A 27,516-nucleotide genomic window follows, 5' to 3' on the forward strand; every position below is an offset into this window, starting at 1 on the left:
AAATGCAGTCTCCTTGGATTATTTTATGATACATCAACTACAAACACAAACAGCACATTACAAGATGCAAGGCAAGTTTTATATAAAGAGTTGTGACAAAATGGGGGTAGTCTTAAGTAGATCCTGGACCCAAAACCATTAGTACAGTTCAGTAATAGGTTAGAACTGATAATTTACTATACAAAACCAAGAATGCAAAGAAGAGTCAAATGGAAGGATTGAACAAACAAATGTGGGTTATGAAACAACAAAACATGGGCTCTTTTGGGCCTTACAAAGCACTTTATTCAAATATTTGACTGCACAGCTTAAGCAGTCTTTCTCTTCTTCAAAGCTGTTGCCTCTGCTCCTCTCATAACTCCAACTTCGTCTGACTGAGGGATGTGGAGGCCCTCATAAGATAACTCCCAGTGCTGCAACAGTCTACCAGGGCTTCCAGGTCACCTCTGTTCCCACATTGACTGCCACAAATACCAAATTTCCTAGGCACCTCTTCTAAACCCTCACCTCTTTTACTGCTGCTGCTCACTATTAGCCTGGGCTGCTATTACTTGCATAGACCTCAACCCCAGGCAAGACTGTTGGTGTGGCTTCACAGCCAAGTAGAGGGATGTTTACTGGATTGTCAATCCTTCCATCCTGTTGCTGACCCTTACACAGTTCTGTTGGGTTTATGAAGATACTTGGATAGCTAGTTAGCAAGGTGATTCTCGACAAGATTATTTACATTTCCATAGATGTTAGTGTTCTCATAATCCTGCTATATGCCATGACTAATACCCATCCTAGATGCACAGCACCATTGTCTTTTCTTTATTTATACCTACATACAGTACAAACACACATATGCAGTATATAATATATATATGAAGTAGTTTGCGCAACATCAGTCTAGGAACACTATGGCTTACTTTCCAACTAATTTCAACCAAGTCACACTGCCTGCTGTAAAAGTAAAGTCACAGTGTCCAACAGCATTTGCTGTTATCTGCTTTCACATACTTCACTGAATTCCCCACAGTCAAAACTTTGATTACACCTGAAAGTAAACTTAAGTTTCTTCCTCGGCTAGTGCTTTAGTTCCCTTTAAAGCAGTTACTTCAATTGATTTCTTGTTAGCTTTCTCATCCCTGCCTCTCCTGTTGCTCTTTACAATACAAGCTCACACTTGCACTGGTCATCTTGAAATAATTGCTCTCTCATTTTAGGATCAACCAAAGATTTTATAACTTGGAGGCTGTGTGCTTTTTTTGCTCAGCTGTATGTTTATTTTTCATCTCTGTCTGTTTGAGTTCTTCTTTCTATAATTATGTATGCTTAGTACAAAGATATTGACTTATTTTGATCACTGGAGTCCTGGGCTCCTTCAGCGTGAGCTCAAGAGGATTTATTCTGCTCTTGTGCTCCAGCACCGTACCCTCTTAGAATTAATGAAGTTGCTCAGTTGGATCTGTCGCTTTCTTTAAACAATTGATTTGTTTGTGAGAACCAAGTGCTGGAGAAGCATTATGAGGAGATTTAAACCTGCTAATGAATTTATCTGCGAGAATCGGTGATTAATCCAAAATCTCAAAGTGCTCCAATTTCAATGTACAGATGTGATGCCTTGAGGTAAATTGGCAGGGACTTTTCTAATACGCCTCCGCTTATCCGTAACCCCTGACCAGTTGTGTTTTGAAATCCATCTCCTTTCCAGTGACATACTGTGCTTCCATTCTGGGATGGTAAAGTTTTCTTTATATTTGCCATCTGGAAGATTATGTTTTAGAAGAAAGAAGTACTCTTGTTCTTTTTTAACTTATTTTTCTCATGATTACTCCTGGATAAATAAAAATTTAACTTACACTAGCAGGTATGCGATTACATCCAGCATCTTTTCAATTTCTTTAATGTATCATATTGGTCAGCATATTATACACAGTAGTGATGGGAGAGAATGAGGACAGAGTACGGCTGCCCCAAATACACTTAGAAGAGAAGGTTTGGCTCATGCTGCTACAGCAAGGAGTCTACTATTCTGTGAAGATGGTTAATGATGAGGTCTCATCTATGAGGTATTTTAGATGTGTTTGCTAATGTAAACTGTGCCTGTTATAGCAAACTAGTAAAAGACGTGTACCTACGGTCCTACAATAAAGGTGGTCCATACAGAGTGAGCTGAACTTTTCCATGTGGGTAACATATTCTTGTTTTCACCATTACAAAATACAGCCCCACAGTTTTCTAACTGGAGATCTAACTTTCCTAAGTAGTACTCTTTACACAAGGATGTAAAAGCAATGCCTGCATAAGGGCAGAAGTTTTGAGTATTTGATGATGTTCTCGATTGTTGCTGTGCATGTCTGTGCATAAAAAGTTAAAGCAAAGTATGTTGTTTAATGGTGGGAAAGGTGGTAAAGTAAGGATCTTTTTGTGTTACGGAGTGGGTTGTGTGACACAACAAAAGGCTAGATACTGTATAAACAACACTAAACTCTCCGCCAGTTGTTTACACATGTAAGATCTCACACTTCCCTCTGGATTCAGAACACTCATGTGACAATCACATGCATTTCTCTAACTTTGTCATTCTTGCATTCTGTATCTTACATTTAATGATTAATATCTGTTAAATGATTAATATCTGATAAATATATCAATATATAAATATTTGTATTTGTAGCTCCTGCATTCTGTGTTCTGCACTTGGCGCTCGGCAGGTATCGCTGGTGTTCTTTTTCTTTTCACCATGTCACTTCATTTACCTTTCACTTTTTCTATAATAAACCCACGAGCAGAGGGCAGTTTCTGAGGTTGTGGCCACCTCGATTATTTTGCATTTCCAATACCTGTTGGGTCACAAGCTTTCCATTAAGACCAAGATCAAGGTTCTAACCCAGGTAGTTTGGGAGTACTTGTGTGACCATAGCATTTTATATACTGTACATAGATACATGCTTTACCCAGATGAATACCTTCTAATGAGTACCTCACAAAGAAATGTGCCGAATGTTCATCTTAAAATATGGAAATGTATTGATTCCGCATCTTTTAAAATATTTTTTATTAATCTTATGAATTACATTACAGTGAATGAGACACAGAACAAACAAGAATTCAATAAATAATTGTTTCAATACAATCATGTTGCATATCAAATCATATAAGAGGACATAAAGAAAATTTAAATCCAAAACTGTCTGACGAATGGCCCAATGTTTTCTCAACATGATATAAATGTAGGGTGTGAAGGTCCGGGTTGGCAACAGCTGCCAAGTCCCTTTTGAAACCAAACCGTCGATAGTCATAAACTTAGATAAGCCAGTACAATTTCTATGTTTTTTTAATTAGATATACTTTATTAATCCCCAATAGGAAATTGTCTTTTGTCATAACTTTTGGTGGTCAGTGTGCAGGGTTAGTCATTGTTCAGTGCCTCAAATCAATTTTCAGATTAAGCACCATGCTCAAGGGCCCAAGAGAGTAGGATCCCTTTGGGCAGTAACACGATTTGAACCTGCAACTTTCCAAATACCAATGCTGATCCTTAGCATCAGAGTTGCCCAAGAAAGATGGTGTAACATTGTGCCAAGTGTTTTTATTTCTATAAATCTGTTTCAGGTTCAAAACCCCAAAGTACAAATTTTGCAAATCCATTAAATAAATAAAATATCAATACATACATACATACATACATACATACATACATACATACATACATACATACATACATAATGATAAAATCCAGTGCTCATGTGCAGGCTAAAAACTTAATAAAAAATTACAAATCCACTAAGGAAACTAGGTCTCTTGCAGTGATCACTAATCCTTTCATAGTGGCTCACTCTTTCTCTCTGTCTCCCTAGCTTACCCCAACAGGTCTTCCCATCTGGCAGGGACACCAACAGCTGCAGTTGCCCTCTCCTGACTCCCGTCCTGCCAATTTCCACTACAGTAGTATGTGTCAAAACATATCCTTGGATCCCTGAGAGGCTTCAATTCCCAATCCCTGCTCCAACACAATTTCTCAGCAGGAACACCCCTCAGAATGCCCTGGTTTCACTCCCACACAGAGACCTGACCACACTGCCTCCTCACTTCTGTGCATGCTTGCTTGTCCTTGCTTCTGCTTTCCTTCCAAAGATTTCTCCCCTCTCTTCCTGAACATTCTATTTAAACTGCATTTGTGGAGGCAGGTGGTGTAATCACAAACCCAAAGGAGCTAATGAGACAAGAATGTATCAAGAAGCATGACACTATGTCTTCTCTTCTCTCACTGTTTTCTTCCCATTCTCTGTTCCGCCTTCACTCCTCCACCAGCAAGCTTTGTCACCTTCCTCCTGACTCTGGCTCCTGGAATGAAGGCGGTGGGCTTCTTTTGTGCTGCACCTGGGAGTACATCTAGTGGCCTGTTAGCATTGTCCGAAAACACTTCCAGGAGAGGTGGAAGCCCTGGCGGCACTCACAAAACCCAAAAGGCCTGCACCAAACTCCAACTCCCATGAAGCCCTGTGGGAATCCAAGGCACTGCTGCAACCCAGGGGGACTGCTGTATAGTGCTCTGGGGGAGATAATGCCCTGTGCATGTTCTCTCCTTTGGTCCTTCCTTTATGAAGGCGTTCCAGGTAGGTAAAGAGCCTGGTCATTCACCACTGTGTGTATGTATATATATATATATATATATATATATATATATACATACCGGTATATATATATATATATATATACTGTATATACAGTGCATCCGGAAAGTATTCACAGCGCATCACTTTTTCCACATTTTGTTATGTTACAGCCTTATTCCAAAATGAATTAAATTCATTTTTTTCCTCAGAATTCTACACACAACACCCCATAATGACAATATGAAAAAAAGTTTACTTGAGGTTTTTGCAAATTTATTAAAAATAAAAAAAACTGAGAAATCACATGTACATAAGTATTCACAGCCTTTGCTCAATACTTTGTCGATGCACCTTTGGCAGCAATTACAGCCTCAAGTCTTGTTGAATATGATGCCACAAGCTTGGCATACCTATCCTTGCCCAGTTTTGCCCATTCCTTTTTGCAGCACCTCTCAAGCTCCATCAGGTTGGATGGGAAGCGTCGGTGCACAGCCATTTTAAGATCTCTCCAGAAATATTCAACCGGATTCAAGTCTGGGCCACTCAAGGACATTCACAGAGTTGTCCTGAAGCCACTCCTTTGATACCTTGGCTGTGTGCTTAGGGTCGTTGTCCTGCTGAAAGATGAACCGTCGCCCCAGTCTGAGGTCAAGAGCGCTCTGAAGCAGGTTTTCATCCAGGATGTCTCTGTACATTTTTCCCTTTATCCTGACTAGTCTCCCAATCCCTGCCACTGAAAAACATCCCCACAGCATGATGCTGCCACCAACATGCTTCACTGTAGGGATGGTGCCAGGTTTCCTCCAAACGTGATGTCTGGCATTCACACCAAAGAGTTCAATCTTTGTTTCATCAGACCAGAGAATTTTCTTTCCCATGGTCTGAGAGTCCTTCAGGTGCCTTTTGGCAAACTCCAGGCGGGCTGCCATGTGTCTTTTACTAAGGAGTGGCTTCCGTCTGGCCACTCTACCATACAAGCCTGATTGGTGGATTGCTGCTTAGATGGTTGTCCTTCTGGAAGGTTCTCCTCTCTCCACAGAGGGCCTCTGGAGCTCTGACAGAGTGACCATCGGGTTCTTGGTCACCTCCCTGACTAAGGCCCTTCTCCCCCGATAGCTCAGTTTAGATGGCCGGCCAGCTCTAGGAAGAGTCCTGGTGGTTTCGAACTTCTTCCACTTACAGATGATGGAGGCCACTGTGCTCATTGGGACCTTCAAAGCAGCAGAAATTTTTCTGTAACCTTCCCCAGATTTGTGCCTCGAGACAATCCTGTCTCGGAGGTCTACAGACAATTCCTTTGACTTCATGCTTGATTTGTGCTCTGACATGAACTGTCAACTGTGGGACCTTATATAGACAGGTGTGTGCCTTTCTAAATCACGTCCAATCGACTGAATTTACCACAGGTGGACTCCAATTAAGCTGCAGAAACATCTCAGGGATGATCAGGGGAAACAGGATGCACCTGAGCTCAATTTTGAGCTTCATGGCTGTGAATACTTATGTACACGTGCTTTCACAATTTTTTTATTTTTAATAAATTTGCAAAAATCTCAAGTAAACTTTTTTCACATTGTCATTATGGGGTGTTGTGTGTAGAATTCTGAGGAAAAAAATGAATTTAATCCATTTTGGAATAAGACTGTAACATAACAAAATATGGAAAAAGTGATGCGCTGTGAATACTTTCCGGATGCACTGTGTGTATATATATATATATATATATATATATATTTACATACAAGTGCAATTAGGGGGCAGCCAACAGGCCCAACAGAGTGCGAATGAACAAAAAATGGGGATTTAAAACAGAGTATTAATGCTTTTCTCCCTTCTTCATCAGAAAAACTAGGACTAGGACTAGAGAATGCACTTTTTGGAAATCCACTAATATCATGTCCATCCCGACTCCCGTAGATGACTCCACTTCCCGTCCAACTGGTGACGCTTCCGTCCTACATTGCTGACTTCACTTCTGGTCCCTTTATGATGACCTAATTTCCGGCTCCTGACGATGACGTCATCTCAGTCGCTTACTCTCCATGTTATACCTATCTCCTTCTTTACTTCCTGCCACTAGTACATAAAAGCCCTTGAAGATTGTTTGGTTGGATATTGCATCTTTGACCATAATATCAGTCCCAATTGACTGCTTGGATCCACCTACATTATATGGGGAATTCTCCCAACCCTTAATCTGTGTTTTTTTGTCTGTTTATTTCTTCACAATATACATATATACATATTTACATATAAATATATATAAATATGAATGTATCTGAAGTGTCAATGCTCTTGTTGAATTTGCCAGAAGGTAGGAGTAAAAAAATGGCTGTCCAGGAGAGCTGAGTAATACTTCCACTTTTGAAAAACAATTGCCAATTAGCTCTGTGAACAGAAATAATATCCAACTCCACATTTTAAAAGGTTTAAACTGTTAGTCTCATTGATGTTTGTCATCACTGAGCTTCAGATTTATACCTGAATTTTTTACTTCTAATTAGGAGAAAATTTTCATGGCTGAAAGTTAATTAAGCTTGCATTGATTAGCAAAAACAAATGTATTTGTTTAGAAAATGATGTATTTAATCAATAAGGTTTTTTATCAGTACCAGCATGTTTATTTGTTACAGCAGGGAAAGTAGTATTATTTAGCTAGACTTTCAAAAAAACAATTCCTAAGGTATTTCTTAACAATTGAATTATTAAACTGCAAGCTGAAGATATTGGATGCAATGCACAGATGAGAAGATGTATGGATTGTCAATAAAATGAAGGGAAAAGCAGTCATCCACAACACCCTCAGAGACTCATCATCTGGAAATAGGATTGAACAAAAAGTTTTATTTTAAAAATATAATAATGAGCTTGCATATGAAGAGCCAAAAAACAAACATTAAAACATTAGTGAAGAAAAATGAGATTTCTGGAGAGGGTACCACAGAAAGCTTACAAAATTCTGAAACCCTCTGACAGTTAAGATTTTCTTAACCAACAGGGACATGCAGAGTGTGATGGCTACAGTGGGTCAAGCCCCTTCCCTTTTATCATCATTGGCCAGTCAGACCATTTCTTTTTTTTCCCACAGTTGATAGTTCTAGTTTAGTATTTAGTACGGTTCTCCCTAGGGAAGCAATGATACCGACACTCTTGTATTTCTACTCATACTCATAAAAATGCCCCCCAATGACTATAACCAAAATGTCTATGGAAGTTTTTTTTATATTTAATGATGACAACCAAAGCCTAGCAGACTGTAAACTGTGAAAGTAAACGTAAGAATGAGCATGGCGAAATTACCTCTGGTGGCGCACAGCATCAGCCAATGTTGTGGCAGACTCAAGCAAGGAGAGAAAAAAAAATGTCAAACAATAACCTGAGAGTAGCAAAAATAACAGAAGCACTTGCCCAGTATGTTGTTCTTGATGATCAATCACTGTTGGTTGTTGATAATGTGGGTTTTTTTGTGCCCCCTGAAAAGTCTGAACCTTAGTACAACATTCCAAGTGGTGCCCACATCACAGAGGTCCTCTTACCAAGGATGCACAAGTTTGTAAAACAGCCTTTTGGCAGCTTCGTGCACAACAAAACAGCTGTCAGCTTTGCCCCTGACATATGGAGCAACACTGTTTGTCCAATATCTATTATCACCTTAATTAAACAGTGGATAGATGAGAATTTTGCACTCCAGTGTGTTATGCTGCATGCAAAGCAGTTTCAAGGCTCCCATACATGCCATGCAATAGACGATGCATTTCAGGAATTGCTTGGCACATGAGCCATTCCGATAAGTTATGGGCATGTTGTGGTCTACAACAATGGCAAAAATACAATAAAAGGCATTAATAACACTGGAGTCCCAAGCTCTTTCTGTTTTGCTCATCCACTCCAGCTGGCAGTGGCAGATGGCGTTTTTGCATAGGTGAAAATGTTGCAGATTCTGTGATAGTCAGGCGCAAAATGCACATTCCGCCTTAGCATACTCCCGCTTAGAGGACATTCAGCATCGCCACTCTTACTTGATTTAAGGTATGTCCATTTAATAAGCTACGTGATGCACTTGAGTTTAAAGCAGCACATGTGGACTTTTCCTAGGTCACATATTCTATTTTTAGTGGGGAAACTAAACAGTAAATGTTAAGATGACTTCCTTAAAATTAGAAACGTTATGGTCTTCCCTATTTATACCATGCTACATATTTTTCATGTATTGTATTAACATGGAAATGTTTTGTTACCTTCTAAGCTTTTTGTAATTGAAGAGTTTACTTCGGACACGATAAATGCCTGGTTGTCACTTTGTGTTTTAATCAATGAAATGAAACGCTCAAGTGTCACTTAATATACAGTACATGCTAATTTTGGTGGATCATCTTAAAAGTAAATTGGGGTTTTTTTGGCATGAAGAGTGTGTTTCTTTGCAAAATACTGTATTCGATGCATCTGTTTTCTGACAAATGTGATGGAATAGAATCCGTGCTGTGCTTCATCCTTGATTCTCTAAATTGGTGTAGAGTTTTATTTACTTTAAAACTGCAAACAAGCAAAGAACATAAAACTTACATGTTGGTTTAATAGGTATGTGTCTACATAAATATTTACAACTCTGCATTCAAATTGTTTATTTTACTGAAGCAATGCTATTTTTACATATTTCTATCCCAATTAATTATTTTAATATTCCATATACTCACTATTAAAATGTTTTCAATGTATCTCATTCTCACTCATATATACAGTATAGATAGATATTCTTTTGAAACTGCATGTGTTAGCATAGATATTCACAAGTTTGTATGCTGAACATGACTGTCTAAAACTTTGAAGAATTTATTATTAATTACTTCTTTAGCATGCACTGATAAGGTGACTAATTTAAAAAAAAAAAATAACTGGCAAATTTCTTAAAATAAGTGTGTAGCATTTTGAAACAATCTCTTCAATTACTTACATAAAATGTCTTTAAATATCAAAAAATATTGAATGGATTTATATAAAACTGGCATGAATATCATCAGAAAGAAATGTTTCTTGTTATAGATATATAAGGATCAGTTCTTTTCAAGCATCAGTACCGCCAAGGAGACCAAAGAGATGGTTTTGTTGGAGTTGTGGCCCAGAGGCAGTTGGAACGGATTATGCAAAACCGCCTGCCGAAAGTCCCTGGAAAGACCAGCCAAGTTGTAACATGAAGTGCATGTTTAATAAGATTATAGATGAACATGCAGAGGCATCATTGTGCTCTGTTCCAGTAGCTGCTGCCACACAGCTGGAAACATATCTGTGAGAGACCATAGTTTCTTGTTCAGACAAACCAGTTTTAGAACTAGTACTGGTCAATACTGTTTCCAAATTTCATCCATCATCCATCCATTATTATCCATCCATCCATCCGTTATCCAACCCACTATATCCTAACTACAGGGTCACGGGGGTCTGCTGGAGCCAAACCCAGCCAACACAGGGTGCAAGACAGGAAACAAACCCTGGACAGGGCTCCAGCCCACCACAGAAGTTAACATCATTCTGGACCAAAATTTTTAAATATCTTTTCTGTAATTGAAATAGGTGGGAGGTGAAGACAACCAGTCAGATTTAGTTTACCAAAGTTTCTATGTTTCTCGTCAAATTTTTCACTCTAGCTATACAAAGAAATGCAGGGGTGTGGGAATCTTAATACACAGAACTATCCCATTTGTCCTGTCAGATGCAATATCTGATTCTGAAGGTTAATATGTCATAGTGACGGGCAATTTATCTAATACTAAAATGATTTTGATTAATATACATGCACCTAACGTGGATGATAGAGCTTTCTTCCAAAATGTATTTGCATCTATCCCTAATGTGAACACTCAAAAAATTATAATGGCCGGAGACTTTAATTGTGTTTTAAATCCAGACCTGGGGCCTCATGTATAAACAAAGCATACACAAAAATGTTGCATACGCCCGTTTCCATGCTTGCATCACAATGTATAAAAACTAAACTTGGTGTACAGCCACGCAACATTTTCACGGCAGCTAAATCCTTGGCATACGCAAGTTCTCCGCTCGGTTTTGCAAACTGGTGGCACCCAGCGTCAAAGCAGTGCTTTTGTTCCAGTGTGGTTTCCCTTTCTTTGTGTGGTTTCTGATGGCTTTATCAAATACACTGAAATTAGCCGCATATTGTTTATTAGTTTAAGGCATCTGATTGTAATTAACCCGTAACAATATACGGAATGGCCAAACGATTTAATTTATTCAGAGAGCTGTAATATCATGAATGTAATGGATTCTGTGTCCTGTCAGAGGAAGAGAAAGCCCGTTTAAGAAGCATGTAGTGATTTACACACATAGATCACATAGAAAAACCCATACAAAACAAAGCATTTAACATGCTACTTTAGTTACGATGGGATTTGAGAAACTAGTAAATTAAACGATTTTAAGATGAAGTTTATAATATTCTACTTTAATGACAAAGTAAACTACATGATTAAAGTGGAAAGTTCAAGATTAAAGTTGACTTCTCGAGCTTTTTTTTCCATTGTGTGCCTATTTTTTGTCCTTTCTCTGTACCCTAATAAGCTTCTATATGACTCTCAGATAGTGGGCTACGACTCGCCTTTTAACGGCAATTTTGATATCTGACAACTTCTTTTTATTTCGGGCACTGCGACTTTGTGAACTTGAACCTTTGAGTTTCTCCAACACTCTATGTCACTCGATCAACTTCCTTTTGTTGTTTATACCACTGCTTAAACCAACAAATAGTACGTTTTTCCTTGCCTCCACTTAGTATTTGCTGAAATCCTTCTATTTACCCCCGTGCTTTTGCCATTGTCTTTTCACCGAATGCTGAACTTAAGGGCTATGTATATTGATTTTCATATTCAAAGAGGCGTAATTCTGGAAGGAGTTGGGGAGTGGCAACAGGCGCGTGCGTTACTTTCATGCTGACCGTGATTTATGTAGTGGAAGAACATGGAAGTTGGCATACGCATAGATACATGCATCTGGATTTTTTTGTGCGTACACATACTTCTGCATTTGTCCGTACACCATGTTTTAGTGTGAATTCTACGCACAGAGTTATGCATGAGGCCCCTGGATAGTTCCTCAGATTCAACAGTGATAACATCTAATACTGCAAAGATAATTATACAGTTTATAACGGATTATAACTTATCTGACCCATGGAGGTTCTTAACACTAGAATTACTAGAGCCTATGTGAAAACTCGTAAATCCGGACCACCTTAAATCCTTTTTCACCTCTCCGTTAGCGTTTTTTGTTGTGTAAATGTGTCGATAAGCAGCAAGCAGACTGGTAACTAGTTCAATTTGCAAAGAAGTTTCTCAGGGCTCAGTGTTTATCTTCGAGTGAAGTGCTGGAGCTTTATAGGATAAAGAAGTACATCGTCATTTGGAATACATACATTTCATGTGTGTTCAGTGTCATCAACAATCTATGTAAAAATGTTGTTACTACAGAAACGTTTTTCATGTTTTAATAATAATTGACAAAATGTAGACGTGAAACGGTAGGCGGTTGATATGACAGCTTGCGTGGTGCAATGATAAGAACTGCTGCCTTCCAATCAAGAGGTTGCGGTTTCGATATCAGCTGCTTCCCAAATTTACCATTTTGAGTAGTGAGCTGCTCTTATTGTTAATATCATACAATAAAAACATTCATTTGATTTCTTTTTACATAGATTGTTGATGACACTAAACACACATGAAATGTATGTATTCCAAATGACAATGTAATTTTTTACCCTATGAAGCTTCAGCACTTCACTCTAAGATAAACACTGACCACTGAGAAACTTCTTTGCAAATTAAACTGCGGCAGTTACCAGTCTGCTTGCTACTAATCGACACATTTACAGGACAAAAGACACTGATGGGGAGGTGAGAAAGGATTTAAGGTGGGCCGGATTTACAAATTTTCTCGTAGGCTCTGGTAATTCTAGTGTTAAATCCTAACCTAAGAGCATACTCCTTCTTTTCACCTGTACACCATTGCTACTCGAGAATTGATTATTTCCTCATAAACAATATTTTTTGTCCACTATTAAATCTTGTAAGTACGATGCTTTTGTTACCTCTGACTATGCCCCTCTGATCGTAGAGCTTAAATTACTGCATCCTACTCATCTTGTAGCTGGCATCTTAACCTCCTGTCATTAGCTGAAGAGAGCTGTACGGAATTAATATCCAAGAAAATTGATTATTTTCTTGAGACAAATGCATCCTCAGATGTCTCAACAGGTATACTCTGGGAAACTCTGAAGGCAATTTTTAAGTGGATGGATTATATCATATCTTTCTCACAAAAATAAACTGGAAATCAAGAAGGTATCTGAATTAATCAGCAAAATTCCCAGAATGGATCTAAAAAATTCTACCTCAAACTTTTCACCAAGCATTAATTACCATCTTTCCTAAGAAGAATAAGGACCTACTACAATGTGTATCATACAGTCCAATCTCTCTTCTGAATAATGATGTTAAGATACTCTCCAAAGTTCTAACCAGAAGGATTGAGAAAGTGCTTCTTTCTGTAATATCAGAAGACCAAACAGGATTTATTATTTACTTGATTATAAATGTCTTCTTTGCCCTTCTATTATCTCTGCAATGTGAGCTTATGATCATAGTGGTTGAATTATGAATGTGAGTTTCAAGTATATTAGCATGTGTCCAGGAAAGGTTTGTTGTCTAAAATGTAAGTTTTACTAGATATGTAATTTACTCTGTTGTTTTATGTGTAGATGGGTCAATCTGATAACTTTCCTGTTGCACAAGCTCAGTTAAATTGACTGCTAAGTTGGGCCACACTGTTGTAGAATATCTAATAGAGGACTAGTGAATGCTGTTTTTTCAAGGCAACACAGTGTAAGAACATGATGTATATGACAGCAAAACTTACTAAATAGAGTTGAAATCTAAAAACTGGAAAGTGTTCTGCATAACTCACTCCAATCCAATGGTTTTTTTTGTAGCTTCTGCCATATCTGCAGTCAAATCTAACAGGATTTAAACAGCTGGAAATTATAAACTTCAGGAATGGAAGTGTAATAGTTAATAGCAAAATGAAATTTGCCAAGTCTGTGCCATATAACATCACACATGCTGTACATTGTGTTTTGGAAGATTTCTGCAGTACAGAAGCCAAGCATCATCACATTGAAATTGATAGCCAGTCACTGGACATAGAGCCAGGTAAGGAACAATTTCAAGTTTAGTTATATGTGTCTTGATGTCACCATTGATACCTGCTTATTGCTAAATGATTTAGCAAATATGTTAGTTTTAAATGTATTTAAAATGTTTATATATGAGGGAGTTGATTTCATTTTTGTTTACTGAGATTTTAAACTTTATTAATAAAAGAACAATGGTTGGAAGTTATAAGTGTAACCAGCTGAGTTTCGCAAGACAATGGACAATTCAGTTCAGCTCAGTTATAGTACTGTCATTTAATCAGATGTATCAGAAGTACTATGTAACTAAATGTTTTTCTGAATATAACATATGTACGTTTGTATATATATAATATTTGTATTTTTTTTAACTAACAGCTAATATTATTGTCAGGTAGTGTGGTGTCACTTCAGACTTCAAGCCCTGAGGTTGTACATTTGAATCCTACTACTGACACTATGTGGCCATGAGCAAGTCACTTCACCTGTTGGCAGGATACATGTGAACACAGAAGTGCTGTCACATTTACTGTAATAGCCTAGTGCTTGCTACTGTTCAGATAGACTTCAGCTTCCTAGCAATTTTTTAATAGAAGAGGCAAATTCACAAAATAAATATATGATTTTAGAACAGTTATGAAGAACAAACTATGGTATATATTAGTGGCCTTGAAGTGACTAAATCTAGAAAAAACTATTGATGCATGAATTTCATATTTAGCAAGGATCAAGAATTATTTCACAAGTATAAGTTTATGTTATAAGTACTTTAGTGAATTTTACATGTCCACTGTGAACCTGGATTTGGGATAAGGGCAAGGTTCCAACTCGTTTTTGTAAAAGACAACTAAGAGAGGTTTTTCATCAGATATAGCATCCAGACTTAAACAGCCAATGCTTGCCTTGATGATGAGATACAAATATGATACAAAGCATGGGTTGCATACGGCCCATAATACCCAATGTCAAACGATAAGTTGGGAAGCCGAGCCAAACTACAGGCAGGGAAATCCAATTTGCTATGGTCCTAGACTTCGTGCACTTCAGGAAGCCCAGTTTGGTGGCATAAAGGTGAGGGAGTGGCAGTGGGTAAGGGGTGTGAGGGTGAGTGGAGAATTGTAACTTTTAATGTTGGAAGTATGACAGGAAAGTCAAGCAAAGTGATGGAAGTACTGAAAACAAACAGAGTAGCTGCTTGCAACATAGAGGAGAGAAGACTGAAAGGTAAAGATATGAGGATGCTTATTGGGCCTAGTGAAAGAAACATGTTTCTGCAAAGAAGCAGTGATGGCAAAGCTGGGGCTGTTATGTTTATGTAAGAAAAATTGAGGTGAAGAGGGTGAATAAGTGTATTGTGTCATTAAGATGATTGTAGGAAAATGACTGATGACTATGGTTTCAGCATATTCCCCACAGGTTGGCATTACTGATGAAAGGAAAGATAAGTTTCGGGACAGGTAAATGGAGCTGACATCTTGGACACCCAAGGGAAAACTGATTGTAATGGGTTGTGACTTGAATTGGCATGTTAAAGCCACAACTAATGATTATGAGGAGTTCCATGAGGGTATTGGCATTAGGTATAGGAATGTTGATTTCTAAATTACAGAATTTGTTAATAAAGTAGAAATGGCTATGTGTAACACTGTGTTTAAGAAGGAGAGGTACAAGTTAGTGACATATGAATCTGGTGGTGTAAAATGTACTGCAGATTATTTGTTTGTGAGGAAGGTTGATTGGGACATGGTGAAAACTGTGAGGGTGGTCTCTGGAGAAGATTGTGTAACACTACGTCGTCTAGTTGTAGGAAATCTTTTAGTAAGTGGCAAGAAGAAAAGTCAGAGGACCTATATACCAAGGCTGAAGATCTGGAAGTTGAAGAAGGAGAGTGTGGGAAGTAAATTTGCAACAATGTTGATAGCAAGAACGAAAGAGGTTTCCGAAAATTAAGTGTGAATAGCCAGTGGGAAGCAATGAAGTATGTCAGATTGAAAGCAACATAAGAAGTCTGCAGTTGGACAAAGGAATCATCAGGACACACAGAAACACGTTGATGAAGTGCTGAGGTAGAGATTGCAATTGAGGGAAAGAATAGATGCTATAAGTAGTGGTAGAAAAAAGACAGAAGGTGACAGGGCCATTTACAGGGAAATGCTAGAAATGCAGGACGGATCACTCAAAAAGTCAGAGACTGGAGCTTCTGAATGAGCTGCAGAATGAGGAAGGAAAGAGAAATGCGTTCCAGATAGCGAAGCATATGGCAAAAGTAAGACAGTATGTAGTAGGGGTGAACTGTTTTAAAAATACTGCAAGAAACATAACGATTGATCGTAATATGATTATGATTAATATGAGTAAGGACACATGGATGAAGTACAATATATGTGGAAGATGCTAAATGAAAATGTGTGGAACAGTAATATTTACAGTGAGAAAAACAGAAGGTATAAGATGTAAGTTTTGGAAATGGGAGGTCATAAGCATAGAAAAAGATGAAGGTATATTAAACAGGAGTTGTACTAGAAATGGGGCAGCACGGTGGCACAGTGGGTAGCGCTGCTGCCTCGCAGTTGGGAGTTCTGGGGACTTGGGTTCGCTTCCCGGGTCCTCCCTGCGTGGAGTTTGCATGTTCTCCCCGTGTCTGCGTGGGTTTCCTCCGGGCGCTCCGGTTTCCTCCCACAGTCCAAAGACATGCAGGTTAGGTGGATTGGCGATTCTAAATTGGCCCTAGTGTGTGCTTGGTGTGTGGGTGTGTTTGTGTGTGCCCTGCGGTGGGTTGGCACCCTGCCCGGGAATGGTTCCTGCCTTGTGCCCTGTGTTGGCTGGGATTGGCTCCAGCAGACCCCCGTGACCCTGTGTTCGGATTTAGCGGGTTGGAAAATGGATGGATGGATGTACTAGAAATGTTGAATGCTGTAGAGGTTTCTGGAGTTGAATGGTTGACACACCTGTACATCATGATTTTTATGCAAAGGCATGATTCCTGAATATTAGAAAAGAAGAGTGCTTGTTCTAGTATACCAGTAGTTGATTTGATGATTACTTGTAATGTGGGTTATTTCAAGCAACCAAGCTTTTGGTGTAGGATATGAAGGTGATTCAGAGGGAGGTAGACTCAAAGTTAGTGAAATGCAGTTTAGTTTTATGATTACGAAAATTGTCATTTTAAGAAGTGAAAATCGATAAAGATTTTCCACTGACAGTTTTTAAGGATCTGTGGTGTTTATTTTTGTTATTTATGCTGATTATTAGCTTCTGATTAAAGGTTTTTCTTTAAAATAAATACTTATTTTCATTTAATAGACTAGGGGGTTCGCCCCCTGCTCGCTACGGTCACCAACTCCCCCAGCCTGCGCTACGCGTCAGCCACTTCTCGTTTCTGCTGCTGCCGTGCCACGTGATAAACATCTCACATGGCACTTCAAACATTTAAAAGCCGGTACAGCAGCTGTCCTTTTGTCTCACTGCCATGTCTCTACGACGTTCTACTTTGTCATCTACTCTTTGTCTTTTATTTCTGGCCCCGGGCGTGGTTAAATCTCTTGGCACAAAGTCTCGTCTGAAATTTTTTAGTTTATATTTTAAAAACGGAATTAGAATCTGAAAATCTAACAACATCACATTAAAGTTCGATAAATTCTGAAAAGAATGATACTAAACATATATATGAAGGTTTTAAAATAAGCCAGATTTAAAGCGTGACAAAAAATTTGACATAAAAACGTCACATAAAATCGTTGCACTTTTAGGCTTAGGGTTTTATATATAAAGAGTAGATTTATTTTTGTACCCTACTAACTCAAGATAACTTAAATGACAGAGTGACCAGTCAGGCATGTTTGCACATTTAATAATTCTGATTTATGGATTCATAAGAACTAACTTATGATATTTTTGGAAATTATCTATGTGTTTTTTGCCTCTTTTATTAAATGTAATTTTTTGGAGGCAATGTCACTTCCACACCGTTTTTCTACAACCATCACCAATGTGTTAGAAGGGATTTTCCGTCTTAGTTCTTCTTCATTATTTTTGACTATGATTCAGCTTCACATTCTTGTTTTGGTTGCCCGGTTTTGTAGAGTTTCTAGTTTGCTTACCAACTCAAGCCCATCTCCTACTATGAATGATTCTACCCCTTTCAGTGTTTTCTGTCTCCTGGTTAATCATTTGCTTTACAAACTAAATGTCTTTTTGAGAAACTGCTTCCTTTGAATGTTCTTATCGACGTTACTAGTTTACTTTCATTTTTTATTGTCCGCCTTCCTTTGTTTCCCTAACCTTAATGTCTCATCCCACTGACATGTGTAAAATGTTAGTTACCTCACACTTGGGATTATTATTGTGGATGGGCTTGGCAATCAGTTCTTCACTCTATTTTCAGTGCTGAAATGTTAAGTTTAAAAAATGTGGGGAAAACAGGCTGAATTATGACAAAGTTTTTAAACAGGAAGGAGAGAGAGTATAACTTATTAACCTTCATTTTCCCTTTCTTTTCTTTTAACATTCAGGCGATCAAGCAGATCCATGCAAGTTTTTGGCATGCAATGAGTTTTCAGGATGCGTTGTGAACCGCCGTACAATGGAAGCAGAATGCGTGTGCGATCCTGGCTACATCAGCATTGATGGACTGCCATGTCAAAGCATTTGCAATCTGCAGACAAACTACTGTCATAATGGCGGGCAGTGTGAAATCGTTCCAGGTCAAGGAGCAGTTTGCAGGTACCTGTAGCCATAAAGGATGCTGCTTCTCTACCATACTCCAGGATGACTTGATCTTGTCATTATTATTATCTTTAAAGAACTATCAAAATACCTCAAAAGAAATATTTTTGTGACACTAATCACCACTTTTTGCCTAAATACAGCAAATTCCCTTCTTAGCTTTCCTTGCCAACTTGGCATTTCATTAATTTTTTATGTTCTGTTTCTTTGATGCTACAGACGTTCAATGAAAAGGGTTCTCATGGCCCAGAATCTCTTCCTCACAGTGTAAATCTAATGCTCTTTTTTCTAACCTTTTAGATGTCCTCTAGGTAAACATTGGCTGTATCATGGTGACCACTGCGCCGAATTTTCCTCAAAGCCAATAAAGCCTTCTGTTTATGTAGCTACAGTTATCGGTTGCCTCATGCTAGTGTCTGCGGTGCTAGGTGTCTTGGTTTTGATAAACAAGAAATTTATTCAGACAAGAAAGCGAGTGAACCTGGTGTAAGCAGTTGTTTCTTTTCTCACTACTTGTTTTTGTATCTTAATAATTATGCATCTGTTTTTGAAAGGCTCTGGATTTCAAAAGAAACTCCCCATCTGTTCTATATTATAGACCCTCTAAGAGCTCTTATACACTTGAGAGCACTGTGCAGCGAAATCCAGTTTTTGAAAATGAGGACGCTGCTCCCTCCACGCATGCTGCCAGCATGCATTGCCCTCCACGTGTTGAGGCTGATGAGCAAGAAACATTAGACACAATCGAACCCATGCCCCTCAGTGTAGAGGTAAAGAGCAAAGCAGAAATATCTCCTTCATTTGAAATGCTTTACCTTTAGCCATCATCAGTGCTTTATTATGTAGTCAGTGAATGAGTGGATTGTTTTGGGACGTCTGAGTTTGCTGTCTCTGTTGTCTTCTGTAGAACATTAACTCTCATTCCTCTTTTACACAAGTTTAGTGGTGCACCAGCACTAATTGTCCATGGAAATGGAGCGGTTTCCTCTTGCACCTAAAAGGCTAATATTTTTGGTTCTGAAAGAGCCTATGTAAACAAGTTAATCATGTTCAGTATTTTTTAATTTTGATTAACATGTGTATTAGAGTGATCAAATACTTGTGCTATGGTACCACATAGGATTAAAAATGTGAAATGCTAAATTATAAATAGGAGGATAGCCAAGGGCTTAAACGCATAACAGATTCTGGATCCTGCAGGCCTTTCTGAACCTATGTTGGAATCCTTTCTACCAGTAAAGGCAACAATCTTGTTTTTCCCACACTCCCCACTGTTTATTCTTCTAATCCACCAACGCTGGCCATTTTTTCTTTAATAACTTTAATTTCAGTTGAACGTTTATGCCCATTTCTGAGGTAACGTCACTGATCACCGGATGTTACTTACATATGGTGAAGTCTACCATCTCTATGTCTCTAATCACTTGATATGCAACTTAAAGTGTCAGGCATTCAGGAAGATGCTTAAACTGCTTTCTTCATTACATCATCCCAATGCTGCTGTCGATGTAACTTACAGTGTGGAAGTAAAGCACTGGTTCTTGAAAAACTAGGAGCTTTCCAGATGACTATCCAATTAATATTGATTTTTAAAGTTTTCATCATAGTGACTTGTCACTGGCAAGTTTTGCACATACATGATATATCTTTGTTCCAAACATTACTGTGGGCACTGTAGGCCCAGGAGCAAGAGTGCATTTTGGGCTGTAAGCCGTAACTCACATGACAGCGTCTGATCATATTTTAAGGGAGGGCGTGGCTATTGTGCATTGATTAGGGCACGGGCCCCCAGCTCCAGTCCTGGAGGGCCCCAGTGGCTGCAGATTTTCATTCTAACCCTTTTCCTAATTAGTGACCTATTGTTGCTGCTAATTAATTTTGAATTAATTTTAATTGACTTGTTTTTTAAGATTTGTTCCTCTGAATTACTTCATTTCGTTCCATTAACAGACATTAAATGTGAAGTGAGTGAGCCAACAGAGGACCAACTAAGTCAGGGCCTCAAACTCCAACCAATTTCACTCCAACCAGTTGCTTAATTAGGCTCTGATTCTTGTTGTTAATTAAAGTCGTTCTTTAATTCCATGGCTTGTTGCTGCTCTCATTGTGCAGTAGTATACATTTCTGAAATTGTTGATTTTCTCTTTTCTAAGAGCACTAGTAAATGTTTTGGGGACCTAAGCAGATCAGCATTCCTGAGACCTTCATCTTTCTTTATTTTCAGATATTGTATGAGCAACACAATTTGATGGTCATGTTTTGGTTCATTTTGTATCTCATTATTGTTTGGCTGCTAATTAAGGAAAAAGAAACAATTATTGGGTCATCAAGAGCAAGTCAATTAAAATCAATTCAAAAGAATTTAATTAGCAGAAAAACAGGTCACTAATTAAGAAAAGGGTTGGAATGAAAACCTGAAGCCACTGGGGCACCCCAGGACCGGAGTTGCTGACATCTGGATTAGGGCGATCACTAGGGACAGAGGTGTATCTAGGATTTCATGATATCAAACTCTCATTTATCCTCAATACATATCTTAACTATTCTGAGTTTACAACATGTTTATGCTCATTTTTATTAGTGATTCAAGTTTGATGATCCTCTTTAATAAAATGCCTTTGTGCGTCCAGGTGTCTGTGTGTCTTCTGGTGAAGTGCGCATGCGCTGACAAGTCTTCCGGAAGATTCTCCTCTCCCCACAGAGGACCTCTGGAGCTCTGACAGAGTGACCATCGGGTTCTTGGTCACCTCCCTGACTAAGGCCCTTCTCCCCCGATCGCTCAGTTTAGATGGCCGGGCAGCTCTAGGAAGAGTCCTGGTGGTTTCGAACTTCTTCCACTTACGGATGATGGAGGCCACTGTGCTCATTGGGACCTTCAAAGCAGCAGAAATTTTTCTGTAACCTTCCCCAGATTTGTGCCTCGAGACAATCCTGTCTCGGAGGTCTACAGACAATTCCTTTGACTTCATGCTTGGTTTGTGCTCTGACATGAACTGTCAACTGTGGGACCTTATATAGACAGGTGTGTGCCTTTCCAAATCATGTCCAGTCAACTGAATTTACCACAGGTGGACTCCAATTAAGCTGCAGAAACATCTCAAGGATGATCAGGGGAAACAGGATGCACCTGAGCTCAATTTTTGAGCTTCATGGCAAAGGCTGTGAATACTTATGTACATGTGCTTTTTAAATTTTTTTATTTTTAATAAATTTGCAAAAACCTCAAGTAAACTTTTTTCACGTTGTCATTATGGGGTGTTGTGTGTAGAATTCTGAGGAAAAAAATGAATTTAATCCATTTTGGAATAAGGCTGTAACATAACAAAATGTGGAAAAAGTGATGCGCTGTGAATACTTTCCGGATGCACTGTAAGTGGCCAGAATAAAAATAGCAGTAAAGTCCTGTAGCAAGTGAAGAAAATGGTACTTTGCAGTTAGATATTCCAACACTGGAGAGCAGTGGTTTGACTCTACTACAGCGTTTTGGCACCATTCATTGTTCACATAAACACACAGATTGTCTCCACGCACCTGACTGGTTGCTGAGGCAACTCTGTCTGCTCAGAAAGTGCTTAGTCCATTGAACCGAATGGCTACATCAAGGATGTTATTATGCAGCCACGTTTTGGTAAAGATAAAAACAGAACAGTCCCTCATATCTCGCTGGGATATCTGTTGAAGTCTGAGGTTATCCAGCTTGTTGTCTAACATGTGAACATTTGAAAGTAGACAGCCAGATTACTACATCCTAATCTCAATTACTGCATCACTCATTGGCCTTATTAGAGGGAATCCTAGTAAGTTAATGTTAAATTTACAGAAGTTTTTGCTTAACAAGAATATAATGTTAGTTTCATCACCTATAAGCTAACCTGTTAATGGAACATTCTTAGCACTTTGTTATAACTCTGATGTCGCTGTAGAATAAACTCAGATGGAAACACAAAATAATAGAAAGATAAGATTGTTTGCAAATACAAGCTAGAGAGGCACACAGTTTTATGTTGTGCTACAACAGTAATGAACACAGTAAGTAAAAGAAATGCACAATAACTCAGATAAGTAAGCCTAAAAAAGAAACATCACAGACAAGAAGATGTTTTATGTTATGTATGTTTTTGCTTTGAATTTCACTAAAGCTTTTAAAACGGAGATACTTGGACTGAGGAATTTTTGTGTAGGCATCATTCTCAATTCTTGAATCTTTCCAGTGGCTGAAGAATTTTAGAAAAATGAAGAAACACAGCTAAACGCCTAGTTTTCAGATTGTGGACACAGGTTGTGACATTCTGGGGACCAGAATTTAACTAGGTTAGAGGCACCACATAAACATGTTCTTGTCACTTATTAGAGATCAGTCTCTACTCTTAAAAATATATATAAGTAGTTACTTCTTGAATTCAGGAATGTCAGGATTTTTGTCCTGCCTAATGTCCAAAGGTGAGTGCAAGTTGCTCCAAGATCCATATCTCAAAGGACCCCATATCGATTAGGAGGTCCAGACCCCTAAATGACATGTAACCCAGCAATTGTGCTAAACTAGGACTGAAAGGCAATCCCTTACTATTTAACAAAGTAAAACGCCCCAATTGTTGCTCATAACAACACCATTTCACATTCAAATGACTGAAAGGGACTTCATCTTCAATGATTTCCCACTAGTTATATCAGCATTCAATTAGGGAATCATTCACGTGAAATATTCTCAAACCAGTAACAGCGCACTGCAGAATACACTTGACTTAAGCGTTCATAGTTTTCATACTCTTTCTCTGTACGTTTAGTATTCATTTGCTCAGAGGTCGATGGGCTTGCTACTTCCTGAGCAGCTTTTCTTTTATCCCTCCTAGCAGCCCCCTTCTCTTCTTTCGTCGGCATCTTTTCGTTTTAAAATTGATTAAGTCAGTGTTTGTGTTGCAATTACTTAGTACGTTTTCTTTAATTTTTCACTTAAGCTGGCACTTAAGTCTTCAATTTGCCTCAAGAATGATTTAAGATATGAAGAGGTACGGGAAGTGATGGTGAAGGTGGTAGGGATGAGAACGGCGCCCGTACACATGCGCTGCATGGCTGCCTTGCTGCAGAGAATTGATTCTACAATAAAATAAAAATAAAAACAGGAATAACCTTGGAGGTCAATCATCACCCCAAAAGTGGATAGTAGACGCCACATAGTATATGTGTACCAAATTTCAGGTCAATAGGTGAAATGGTTTGTGAGTTACAGGTGATTTAAAACCCTGAACAGACAAATGGACAGCCACGGTAGTGTATTATCTCTAAAGATGTGGTTGTGTAGGGTGAAGCGAGTAGCCTAAACTTAACTCTTCATTTTCAGCCTAGATTGTGTATGAGTCAACCATGCCACTGACAGTGTCACTATGCAACAAATTCCAAAAATCAGCCTCAATTCAATACAAAAAATAAACTGATTACATACCTGGTAATTTGTTACCATTTTTGACCAAGCACTGTGCGTGTGATATTTCCTAAATTCGTGTTCTTAATTATTACACTGGCTTCTTTAGCTTTTCTTGCAAAGAAAATACTACAATTTCTTAGCAGCTGTCACTGAATTTGAGGCAGTTCAAAAAGTTTGAGGGACTGTGGGATGTTATTAGGGCTGGAAGAAGGGCCATATCAGTTGTTTGGTTTAAGCCCTTTGACTCTTCTGCAAGAGGACACTGCACCATAGGAAAGTAAAGCAGACCTTGCTACTCAAGGAACTCACATACTGTAGCTTTCCTAACTAACATATCTTCTTTGCAGCAAGATTCCTATCATGTTCATTTTATACAACTGTTTTAATTTTTTTTCTATTCTAACCTCTTTTACATATGTTAAAGAGCAGGAATGATAAATCGTCTCTTTTGCTTGATCACCATTGATAAAAATGTGTTTGAGGCAGTCATGCAGACATTTTCACAACTTGTGTCTTTATTTAAACAGATACCCAGCCATCAATATGCAACCTGGCCCGGCAAGTTAGATTCAGAAAAGATGGATTTGCTGTACTGCCCTTTACATAGCAAGGTGAGCAATGAATGAATATACAGCAGGGAATTGGAGCAATTTCTTTATCAAGAAAGACTTCTTACTAAAATAACGTGGGGGACCCAAACACTTATAAAAGCATATTGGTCTGCCTTCAGATTTCATTTCAGTTAAAAGCACTTTCCTTTAAGGAAATTTAATTAATCTTTATTCATGTAGCCCTGGGAATGAATAAAAGCAAAATGTAGGTCTTGTTTGTGACTCTGTTATAGAAATATTAACCATATGTCATGAATTTCTTTATATAAATGTTTTAAATTCACTATGTAAATGGGGTTTGGAGTATATATATACTACTCAAAACAATTAAAGGAACACTTCTTAATCAGAGTATAGCATCAAATCAGTGAATTTAGGGACTATTGATCTGGTCAGTTAAGTAGTAGAGGGGATTGTTAATCAGTTTCAGCTGCTTTGGTGTTAATGACATTAGAGGGGCAACAATGAGACGACCCCCAAAACAGGAATGGTTTAACAGGTGGAGGTCACTGACATTTTTTCCTCCTCATCTTTTCTGACTGTTTTTTCACTAGTTTTGCATTTGGCCATGGTCAGTATCACTACCGGTAACATGAGGCGATACCTGCACCCTACAGAGGTTGCACAGGTAGTCCAACTTCTCCAGGATGGCACATCAATATGTGCCATTGCCAGAATATTTGCTGTGTCTCCCAGCACAGTCTCAAGGGCATGGAGGAGATTCCAGGAGACAGGCAGTTACTCTAGCAGAGCTGGACAGGGCTGTAGAAGGCCCTTAACCCATCAGCAGGACTGGTATCTGCTCCTTTGGTCAAGGAGGAAAAGGATGAGCACTGTCAGTGCCCTACAAAATGACCTTCAGCAGTCCACTGGTATGAATGTCTGTGATCAAACAATCAGAAACAGACTTCATGAGGGTGACCTGAGGGCCTAACATCCTCTAGTTGGGCCCTGTGCACACTACCCGATTGGCATTTGCCATAGAATACCAGAATTGGCAGGTCCACCACTGGCACCCTGTGCTTTTCACAGATGAGAGCAGGCTCACCCTAAGCACATGTGACAGATGTGAAAGGGTCTGGAGAAGCCGTGGAGAACGTTATGCTGCCTGTAACATCGTTCAGCATGACCGGTTTGCTGGTGGGTCAGTGATGGTCTGGGGAGCATATCAATGGAGGGACGAACAGACTTCTACAGGCTAGACAACGGCACCTTGACTGTCATTAGGTATCGGGATGAAATCCTTGGACCCATTGTCAGACCCTATGCTGGTGCAGTGGGTCCTAGGTTCCTCCTGGTGCACAACAATGCCTGGCCTCATGTGGTGAGAGTATACATGCAGTTTCTGGAGGATAAAGGAATTGATACCATTGACTGCCCCCACATTCGCCTGACCTAAATGCAATAGAACACCTCTGGGACATTATGTTTCGGTCCATATGACACCGCCAGGTTGCACCTCACACTGTCCAGGAGCTCAGTGAGGCCCTGGTCCAGATCTGGGAGGAGATCCCTCAGGACACCACTTTTCATCTCATTAGGAGCATGACAACTCCTGGAATTGTCAGGCATGCATAGAAGCACATGGGGGCCATACAAACTACAATTCTGAGTTGCTGCAATTAAATTTCAGCAAAATGGACTGGCCTGCCACATCACTTTTTCACTTGATTTTCGGGTGTCTTTAAATTCCGCCCTCTGTAGGTTGATAATTTTCATTTCCATTAAAAAATGTGGCATCCTTTTGTTCCTAACACATTACCCAGTCCATATCAGTATAGATATCCAGCTGGATTTTTTTTCCCATTGAGATCTGATGTGTTTTCAAAGTGTTCCGTCCTCTCAGCTGTGAAAAGCAGATCATAGACATGCCATATAGACCCTGTCAAATTATACAAAGAGTACGTGACACATCTTTCATCCTAATTGGTTTCAAACTCAAAAGCTCCAAACTGGATACACCTAATGGCACTTCCCTTATATTGGTTATAGAGTTTCTTATTCTTATTTTTGCAGGATAATCATCTGTCAAAGTTTGGGAGATGCAGAACATCCAGTTGGCCACAAAAAAGTGACACAGATCATGAGTTATATGAACTGACTATACTGTGAGGACATTTTCCATGAAGGGGAAAGAGTGGCGCAGATTGTAAATATTGTCCCTTGTCTTTCACAATTGTCAATTTGTATTTATTTTTCTTTGTAGTTTTATCCTTTAAAATGGAAACTTAATGAGGTTAAAGCTATGACCTGGAGGAGAACTGTTTTGCAACGTGTATGGTAAAGAGAAAGTTATTGTTAAACATATTAGGTTTGTTTTAATGATTAATCAAATTTGGAATTCCACGTAATATACTCGTACCTGAAAATGAGCACAGGGTGAACACACTTCAGTATCTTGTTTCCTCACAGTGAGGCAATGATTTTGGAGCTTGTGATTCCTAGGAATGTTAATATTTCCAATAAGGTCTCCCTCTACTGTCCTCTGAATCTCAAGTAGCCTTTCTTTTGTTTATTTTTTATGAATCCCTAATTCTTCAAATGTGCAACTATTTGTCTCCAGAATTTTTAGTTAAATTAGTGTGTGCATTTTTTAGGTGATTTATGTTTTAAAAATGTTTGTTCTTAAATGCAGAGAAACAAATGAAATGCTATTGTATTAAAGCTGTTAAATATATTTACATAAATTGTCAGTTTATTTTATTTATTATGTACATAATGAAATGAAATAACGAACAGCTGAAAGATATGGGCCTGCATGGTGAATCCTATTCTATATGTATAATTATTTGTTTTGAAAAAAATAAACAAATAAAAGAAATTGTTTTATGTAAGATAAATGATTTTCTCTATTATTTATGAGAATAAAACATGACAAAAATGCCGTTTGGATGGAAGACTTATGGATTGATTTATTTGGCCAGGCATGAGTGTGGATGAAGTTTCCAATTTCCTTGA

The 27,516-nt window shown here is 38.6% G+C and overlaps 1 protein-coding gene across 2 annotated transcripts in view; it reads left to right on the forward strand.

Moving 5' to 3' along the window:
- The window catches only part of LOC114649383 (interphotoreceptor matrix proteoglycan 1), a 176,159-nt gene extending 148,761 nt beyond the window's left edge, over positions 1-27,398 (forward strand). The window contains exons 13-18 of one of the 2 annotated variants that reach the window (XM_051925550.1): positions 13,600-13,819; positions 18,312-18,522; positions 18,826-19,011; positions 19,124-19,295; positions 24,475-24,558; positions 26,575-27,398. In XM_051925550.1, coding sequence (XP_051781510.1) covers positions 13,600-13,819; positions 18,312-18,522; positions 18,826-19,011; positions 19,124-19,295; positions 24,475-24,558; positions 26,575-26,670 — 969 coding nt within the window. In that variant the 3' untranslated portion in view covers positions 26,671-27,398. The remainder of the gene's footprint in view (positions 1-13,599; positions 13,820-18,311; positions 18,523-18,825; positions 19,012-19,123; positions 19,296-24,474; positions 24,559-26,574) is intronic. The other variant, XM_051925551.1, reaches the window with a different exon arrangement.
- The last annotated feature ends 118 nt before the right edge of the window (positions 27,399-27,516 follow it).

This window comes from Erpetoichthys calabaricus, chromosome 3, assembly GCF_900747795.2.
Source record: "Erpetoichthys calabaricus chromosome 3, fErpCal1.3, whole genome shotgun sequence".
NCBI classification, from domain to species: Eukaryota; Metazoa; Chordata; class Cladistia; order Polypteriformes; family Polypteridae; genus Erpetoichthys; species Erpetoichthys calabaricus.